General features: G+C 41.3%; 1 protein-coding gene across 1 annotated transcript in view; it reads left to right on the forward strand.

Annotated features, from left to right (window-relative positions):
• Window positions 1–9,279, forward strand: part of LOC122923467 — a gene marked incomplete at its 3' end in the record, with an annotated part of 213,657 nt that extends 204,378 nt beyond the window's left edge. The window contains exons 8-9 of the mRNA XM_044274276.1: window positions 5,925–6,043; window positions 9,151–9,279. Coding sequence (XP_044130211.1) covers window positions 5,925–6,043; window positions 9,151–9,279 — 248 coding nt within the window. The remainder of the gene's footprint in view (window positions 1–5,924; window positions 6,044–9,150) is intronic.
• Between the last annotated feature and the right edge of the window lie 342 nt (window positions 9,280–9,621).

Below are 9,621 nucleotides of genomic sequence, written 5' to 3' on the forward strand. Positions count from 1 at the left end.
CAGACACAGGGTACGGCCATGGGTACCAGGTTCGCCCCTAGTTATGCCAATTTGTTTATGGCAGAGTGGGAGGAACGCAATATTGCCCCCCGACTAGGGGTGGACCTGGTCCTATGGCAAAGGTACATTGATGACGTGTTTTTTATTTGGAAGTCAGGTAAGGAATCATTGGATAAATTTTTATTAGAGATTAATGTTAATGATTTTAACCTAAATTTTACTCAAAATATTAATAAAGAAATAGTGGAATTTTTTTATTTAAATTTTTTTGTAAAAGACAGAGCTTTAGAAAGTTGTACTTATATAAAACCCACAACTAGGAACAGCTACATTTTATACAGTAGCTGTCATTTACCAAACTGGCTAATAAATATACCGCAGGGCCAATTCCACAGAATAAAGCGCAATTGTACAACAGAGGTTAATTTTGAGGAAGAAGCTAAAGAAATGAAAAAGGCATTTTTGGAGAAGGATTGTCCCGAGGAAATAGTTAACAGATCCCTGAATAAAGTTAGGAGTATGAAAAGAGAAGAATTTTTCTTAGAAAATAAAAAGCATAAAGAAGGAGAAAAAGAAGAATTGAGAATCATTTTACCCTTTAATGAGGAATATAGAAAGATACAAAAAATAATAGGCAAACATTGGCATTTACTCCAAAAGGATAAAACAATAGGCCCCTTAATTCCAAAGAAACCACAAATCTCCTTCACTAAAGCCCCTAGCTTAAGTACTTTGGTAGCACCAACGATAAAAAGAAAGGATATAAATAATAAAAGTATACAAAAATGGCTAAATATGGAGGGTTTCCATAGATGCGGTAAGTGTGGAAATTGTAAGGAAACCACATTTCCCCGTAAAATTAAAGAAGTCACGTCTAGGACAAATAATCACAAACACGTAATAAAAGAATTTCTTACCTGTAACTCGGAGAACGTCATATATATTATTGAGTGCCCATGCGGTCGTCAATATGTGGGAAGAACAAAAAGAACTTTAAAAAAGCGTATTTCTGAACATGTTGCGAACATTAAGAAAGGTTTGGACACACATGCTCTGTCTAAACATTTTAAATTAAAACATGCTAAGAACCCAAAAGGACTAACATTCGCAGCTATAGATAAAGTGGAGAAAGGATGGAGGGGAGGGGACCATATAGGTAAGATGTCAAGGCTAGAAACGCAAAGAATTTACGAACTGAATACATTAATGCCGGGTGGATTGAATGCAGAATTCGAATTGTTCGGATTTCTGTAAATTGGGGTGGATGTCCCCCGCGGATGGCAAAACCCTTCCCAGTGTATATATTCTGGGGGGTTCGGCCATTCGCGAGGCACATCCACCTCCACACCACACCGTCAAAGCCAAAGACTAATGAGTCCCCCATCACCACTCTTGACAAGAAGTAGTATGAGTGAACTGTCAAAATTTAAAATTATCAAAATCATCAAATTATTGAAACTGCTAAAAATAATCAATGACAAATAGCTATAAGGATGAAAGAAGGATCTTAAATAATTTTATAAAATAATTTTATGGAATTTTTATTTAAAATAGTGAAAGATTTAAAAAAGATTTTTTGAATATCATGTCTGTTATTTGTATTTATATATATTTTTTACATTTTTAAAAAAAATAAAACATTTTCTATATTTTCTACATTATTTCAACACAATAGAATAGAAATCAATAATATGGATATTAAGGATATTAACGAAATATGTCTTCATTTCATATTTTTATTTTTAATTTTTATTAGTTATTACTATATATATTTTTTTTTATATATTTGTGACCTTCCTATACTTTTTTTTTTTTTTTTTGTTTTTTACTTTTTTACCTTTTAGTGTTGTTTCATACCCTATAATATCATTAAGAAGAAGGGGTTACTAGCTATATGGTTGACAACCTAAGCTAGAGACATTTATCCACTACTGGGCGAAATATAGATATACTAAAATTGCCTAGGTTATATAGAAATAGAAGACGTATTGATTTAACTATTGATCTATTTATCTATTTATTCATTTATTTATTTATCTATATGGTTGTTACAAGTATACACGTATATATTTATAAAGACAGTGAACATTATTTCCTGGATATTTATGTCTAGATATGCCCTTTATCTATGTACCAACATACTCTGCTGTACGAATAAAATAGCGGCATATACATAGAATCGGAATGTAAAACGAGAAATGTGAATAAGAGAAAAGAGATATATCTCGATAACGTAACAAAGACTCTCAAGTTTGCATCACACTGATTGGTATCAGAATGTGAAAAATAGGAGGAGTAATCGCAAATTGGACAATTGGAATCAGCATCACTTTTCACATAAAAAGGTCTTTTGTAAGGGGGATTGTTCATCACTGAGGAAGGGGCAATGTGAAGCCCCGAAACGCGTTTGATCCAAGACCCCCAGCTTATTGTTATACGAACTCTTGTTGCACCCAGCATTGAAATTCTCCTAGGTTGACGCTAAAAAACCGGAACATCTTCTAAGAGGACCTGCCACGCTGATTCATTAGAAGCTTGAAACTCTCAAAGTTAGAGAACGAGCACATCTCCACCTTGTGACCGCACATTAGATTCAGCGTGGAAGCAGGCAAACATAGGCTTGGAGGACACCGGCTCTTCAAACATATGGAGCGATGCCCAGAGCCATCTAAACCGGCAGCGGAGATAACCTAGGAAGGAGCATTAGGTGACACAGAGAACCGGAACTACAGCAGTGAAACCTACACCAGCAACCACCGAACAGTGAGTAGAAGCGGGACGCCGCATCAAACTCTCACTGTAGCTTAACATTGCTTCATATTGCATCATTGGACTTTGGATTTTTCGGAGACTTTGTCCCAGTATTTATTCATTATTTCCTTGGCCAGAAATAGACCTTTTTCTAGGACATATCAACAGATGCTATTGTAGCCGCATATCATCAATTTCCTGATTCTTGATTATTTATTCTATATTATTGTGTATCTATATATTCTATTCACTTTTAGATATTTGCAGTTTAATGTCTATTGTATTTTATACCAATGTATCCTATTGACCTGTAAATAGCCCAGTATATTGTATTTTATCATTATTAACGGCAAGTTATTAATACATTTATCAATTTAATCAATAAGACAGTTGCCATTCTATTTATGGTTCTACCTATAGTGTGAGTGCCCAGTATACTATTTGACATTGTTTTAATTGTATATCTTAGTCACCCTATGGAGTCACAGAGAAATATACTGTAACTGTATACTGCAATAACGTCCATCACAAAATAGGACATGTCCTATTATTGCCAATATTGACAGCCAGACGTACCACATGGAAGTCAATGGGACAGTTTTTAATGGCATTAGAAAGAAGTGCACCCTTCTGACGGACATTAAAACAAGGTTATTTCTGGTTGGTTCCCAGGAAACTCATAAGGAGGAGAGCAGACTGTCAGCAACATAGCCAGACACATGGATGTTGAGGACTTGATAGCCTTGTTACCTTATCATAAAACGTAACCTTTAATAATCAAATCTAATATATAAAGTTGAGTTTTTGTGTGTATGTCCACTAAAGGAATCCGCACTATCGCATTTACAATCACGAAATTTGGCACAAAGGTACACCAGGTGTCCGAGAAGATTTTAGACCGTTCTCAGCTCTCTAGGACGTACCGTTCCTGAGATATTCCCCCCAAAATGCAAATATGGCACATTACATGACCTACTTTAGCCAATATAAGCCAGCAGGTCTTTCTCTTCATATGCCAACTGCCATACACACTGTCACATGTTCCTTATCAGCCAATAGAAGCTCACAGGTCCTTAGTCTCCACATACACACAGATTTACACAAGGTTTTCATAACAACCCAGCCATTTTTCTTCACTGCTGTAGGTCAACTTTAAAGGGGCAGGGTGCTGTGGATGATGCTGTTAAGGGAGCGGAGTGCTGTGGAGGCCACAGTTAATGGGGCAGGTAGGGTGGCCATTCAGGCCACCCTCAAAAGACTGACTTAAAAACCCTGCCCCCAGGCCCACTAAGCCACGCCCCCTCCCACTCTGCAGCAGACGGGGATTGAAAAAATGAAGGTAAAAATCAACTTCTGTCGGCTGCAGGGGTGGGATGGAGGGTGACTTTCTCCCTGCAGCTCAGGCTCACACAGCACAGTGCTGCTGTCTGAGAGTGAGCTGTTCAAAAGGACATCCCTGTGTCCATCCAGGCCCTGCGTCGGACGGAGGACATAGAATTTTGAAAGCCGTATTGTCCGGCCTAAAACCGGACCTCTGGCCACCCTAGGGGCAGGCTGCTGTGGAGGTCAGTTAAGTGGACGGTCCACTATGGAGTTCAGTGTTAAGGGGCAGATTGCTGTAAAGAACACTGTTAAGGGGGTGGGGTGTTGTGAAAATCACTATTAAGGAGATGGGGTATTGTGGAGGTCACTAATAAAGGGGCGGGCCGCTATGAAGGTCACTGTTAAGGGGGCGGGATGCTGCGGAGGTCATTATTAAAGCAGGCGGCGCTGTGGAGGTCTCTGTTAAGGGGGCAGGGAACAGTGGAGGTCGCAATTAAGAGGACGGTCCACTATGGAGGTCAGTGTTAAGGGGCAGGGTGCTGTAGAGGTCAATGTTAAGGGGGTGGGGTGTTGTGGAGGTCACATTTTAAGGGAACAGAGCTCTGTGGAGGTCACTGTTAAGGGGGTGGGTTACTGTGGAAATAACTGTTAACGAGAATGGGTACTGTGGAAGTCACTAATAAAGGGGCGGCTGCTGTGGCTGTCACTGTTAAAGGGGAGGGCGCTGTGGATGTTACTGTGAAGAAGGTAGGCCGCTGTGGAGGTCCCTGTTAAGGGAGGAGAGGAGTGTGGAGGCCACTATTAAAAGGGCAGCGGGGTACTGTAAGGTCACTGTTAAGGGAGAGGGGTACAGTGGAGGTCACTATTAATGGAGTGGAGAACAGTGGAGGTCACTGTTAAAGGGGCTGTCACTGTGGAGGTCTCTGTTAAGGGGGCCGGGAATAGTGGAGGTCAGTTAAGGGGACTGTAACTTATGGTCAGTGTTAAGGAGCGGGTGCTGTAGAGGTCACTGTTAATGAGGTGGGCCCCTGTGGAGGTCAATCTCAAGGGGGTGGGGTGCTGTGGAACTCACTGTTAAAGGAGCAGGTTGCTGTGAAGGTCAAAGTTAGGGGGGTGGGCTACTGTGGAGGTCCCACTTTAAGGAGGTTGAGTACTGTGGGGGGGGGGGTCAGTGTTAAGGGGTGGGGGGCTGTGGAGGTCACTGTTAACGACACACACAAACATTAAATTAAATAGATAAAATATACATGTCCGAAGCCGGGTCCTTCTGCTAGTACTTCAGAAAATAGAGCTAAAGTAACTAAAAACACAAGCTTCTGGATACTAACCACTAGGGGATTACAGAATTAATATATGATTATTCCCGCCTGGTTATTCCTACGGTGGTTATTCCCATCTATCCCCAGATGGGAATAACCCTTGCGTACTCACACAGGGGCACCCTTCAGCTAGGGACCCTAGGGGGTAGTGTATATAAGTGTGAAGTGACAATCGCCTTCCTTACATGCCTTTTGCTATCATATATGAATTTTTGAATCCTTGGTTAGTGTCCAGAACCTTTTTTTTTTTTTAGCTCTATTTCATGAAGTATTTGCCTATTCAATGTGAAGTGTTATGATAATAAGGTGACAAGTTGAATTTCATCTCCTAGAAAGGGAATTTTGTTTGCTGTTATTTACAGGCCATTAAAAAAATGACCGTGTAAATACACCCATAGACGTCAACAGTTCCAAAATCGTCATTATGTGAATGTACCCTTGCAGGTTAATTTTAATGGAAAAACTATGCAAAACTAGTTGCCACTCACCGGTATATATATAAATTAACCAGTTATCCTTATTGTTTTACAGACAAAACTGATGTGAAGTATGAAACTGGCATCAATAACCATATAAAGGAAAAGGCATATAAATGTTTGCAGTCTAGATTTGGCATTTTAACAGATTCTAATATTTCTGATATTAATGAGGTAAGTTATTCCTGCCTGCACCCCAATTGCCTGAATCCTTTCAGCAGCCTGATTGCCTGAAACCTGCTCTGCGTTCCTATCAGGGGCGGACTGGGAACTTAAAGTGGCCTTGGGAAAAAAACGAAATGTGGCCCCAAGTACTAGAGGAGTCCAAACTGACAGAAGGTGGGGAAACACAAGTAGGCAGGGACAACAGAAGTAGACGGGGATAGCAATACCATAGTGCAGCACAAAATTCTGCCCCAACAAATCCAAGTACCACAGTGCAGCATAACATACTGCCCTATAACTATACTGAGGACAGTGATACAGTTTAATTTAGGAGGACATCTGCTGCTGCTGGCCAGTGCATAAGTATCTGATGCTCCTAGCATTAATTAATGCTAAGAGCATCAGATCATTATGTATCTGGCCAGCGGCCGTGAGGAGGGCTTGGGTGGCCCCCTGAGCATCGGCTCATGGGAAAATTTCCCTGTAGGGTATATAGCCACCCTGCTCCTGATCCTGAAATCCTGCTCTGCACCAGGATCACCTGAATCCCGCTCTGTTCCTTAATCACCTGAACCGGCCCCCCACTGTAAATTAATTTGTCCTACAGTATTCTTTGTTGAAAACTCAGTCTTCCTTAGTAAATAATATACTGAATTGGAGACTATTCTGGGGAACTGGCTTAGTTGCCCATAGTAACCTATCAGATTCCACCTTTCATTTTTCCCAGCTCCTTTGGAAAATCAAAGGTGGATTGTCTGCTATGGGCAACTAAGCCAGTTCTACTTTACACAAGTTTGATAAATCTCTCTCGCTTACTTGTAGCTGAGTCTATAGTCTATACCTCTGTGAACAGATCTACATTATAGATCTATTTTTTGCACCTATGAAGCTAATCAATCCGATAATAAAATTCTGCCAACTATTATCTTTCATATTTTTTTTTTTGTTAAAAAATACTTTTTTCTACAGTACTAGGGCAGTATAACATTATGTCTAGGGATGAGCGAATAGACTTCGGATGATACAACCGAAGTCGATTTGCATAATACTTCGTTCTAATACTGTACGGAGCAGGATGTATTGGCTCCGATGAGCGGAAGTTATTACTTCGCAAAGTATCGCGAGACTTCGCATAATAACTTCATAAATCAATTTCTACTGTAAAAAAACATTTCCCGAACTCGGGTTCAGTTTCAAGTGGTACCTTGGACCCGAACCTGAGTTCGGGATTTTTTTTTACAGTAGAAATTGATTTATGAAGTTATTATGCAAAGTAATAACTTCGGCTCATCGGAGCTAATACATTCTAAGGCCTCATGCACACGACAGTATTTTTTCACGGTCCGCAAAACAGGGTACCGTTGTTCCGTGAACCGTTTTTTCTTCCGTGTGTCTTCCGTGATTTTTGGAGGATCACCAGACATGAAGGAAAGTTCGTTTTGGTGTCTTCCTGGCCGTGCGGAGCCAAACGGATCCGTCCTGACTTACAATGCAAGTCAATGGGGACGGATCCGTTTGATGTTGACACAATATGGTGCAATTGCAAACGGATCCGTCCCCCATTGACTTTCAATGTAAAGTCAGGAGTCCCTATCGGAGTTTTCTCCAATCCGATGGTATATTTTAACTTGAAGCGTCCCCATCACCATGGGAACGCCTCTATGTTAGAATATACCATTGGATTTGAGTTACATTGTGAAAACTCATATCCGACAGTATATTCTAACACAGAGGCGTTCCCATGGTGATGGGGACGCTTCAAGTTAGAATATACTAAGAACTGTGGACATAACTGCCCACTGCTGCCTGGCAGCACCTGATCTCTTACAGGGGGCTGTGATCAGCACAATTAACCCCTCAGGTGCAGCACCTGAGGGGTTAATTGTGCGTATCATAGCCCCTTGTAAGAGATTGGGTGCATTGCTTATAGCACAGACCTGTCACTTACCAGTAGGAGGAGCGCCCGCCGGTCACAGACAGCGCAGGTAAGTAAAATGCTTCTAAAATTGCTAAGTAACCATGGCAGCCAGGACTGCAGTAGTGTTCTGGTTGCCATGGTTACCGATCGGAGCCCCAGCTATTAAACTGGGAATCCGATCGGAACTCTCCGCTGCCACCACTGATGGGGGGGGGGATTTTAATTAGGGGGGGAGAGGGGAGGCCGCACTGGCCACCAATTAATTTAATACAGGGGAGGGAGGGGGGCCGGGGGGGCCGCACTGGCCACCAATGAATTTAATACAGGGGAGGGAGGGAGGGGGGGCCGCACTGGCCACCAATGAATTTAAAACTGGGGAGGGAGGGAGGCACCTGATCTCTTACAGGGGGCTATGATATGCACAATTAACCCCTCAGGTGCAGCACCTGAGGGGTTAATTGTGCGGATCACAGCCCCCTGTAAGAGATCGGGAGCTGCCAGGCAGCAGGGGGCAGTTATGTCCACAGTTCTTAGTATATTTTAACTTGAAGCATCCCCATCACCATGGGAACGTCTCTGTGTTAGAATATACTGTCGGATCTGAGTTTTCACAATGTGAAAACTCAGCTCTGAAAAAGCTGTATGCAGACGGATCTGTGGATCCGTCTGTGCTAAAGTAGCCTACGGACACGGCTCATGGACGCAGATGGCAATCTTGTGTGCCTCCGTGTTTTTTCACGGACCCATTGACTTGAATGGGTCCGTGAACCGTTGTCCGTCAAAAAAATAGGACAGGTCATTTTTTTTGACGGACAGGAAACACGGATCACAGACGCGGATGACAAACGGTGCATTTTCCGAGTTTTCAACTGACCCATTGAAAGTCAATGGGTCCGCAGAAAATCACGGAAAACGAAACAACGGACACGGATGCACACAACTGTCGTGTGCATGAGGCCTAATACTGTACAGAGCTCCTACAGTATTAGATCGAAGTATTATACGAATTGACTTCGGATGTTTCATCCAAAGTTGATTCGCTCATCCCTAAATATGTGTAACAGAACATGCAGTGTATTTTTTTTATTTTGTTTAAAAAAATTATAGTGCTAGTGTTTTACAGTTTCATTTAAAAAATGTGACTTATTCATATTTAATTATCAGCATCTTTCAATATATTTATTATTTATTATTTTAGGAAGCTTTTCAAACATTTAACACTTATAGTGACATTGTACTCAGCGAGAAGGTTGAGAAATTTGCAGGGAGAACTGAGTTATATATTGGATATGGGAGAAATTCGACAGATGATCGTCTTGCTGTAAAGGTAATGTCAATCTTTTGCTATAAGTAGTTATGTAATTTCTAGTCACTTTCATTAGCATAGTAAAGAGTGGTGCTAATGCTCTATTATACAGGGTGGCCCATGAAAAAGAAACCCACCTCCAGCGATAGTATGACAAGATGAACAAACTGTTTGATTGTTTTTTTTAATTACCCACAAGTCACAAAAGATACTGAAAGTGGTCCCCGTTCACATGTATGCATCTCTGGGCACGTCGGACTATGTTGGCTGATACTGCTTGCAGCTTTTCAGCAGTGATGCTGCGGATAGTGTTTGTGATGTTTTCCTTGAGTTCATTCAGGGGATGTGGATTGTTAGTGGACA

The sequence above is a fragment of the Bufo gargarizans genome, unplaced genomic scaffold, assembly GCF_014858855.1.
Source record: "Bufo gargarizans isolate SCDJY-AF-19 unplaced genomic scaffold, ASM1485885v1 original_scaffold_1621_pilon, whole genome shotgun sequence".
In the NCBI taxonomy this organism is placed as follows: Eukaryota; Metazoa; Chordata; class Amphibia; order Anura; family Bufonidae; genus Bufo; species Bufo gargarizans.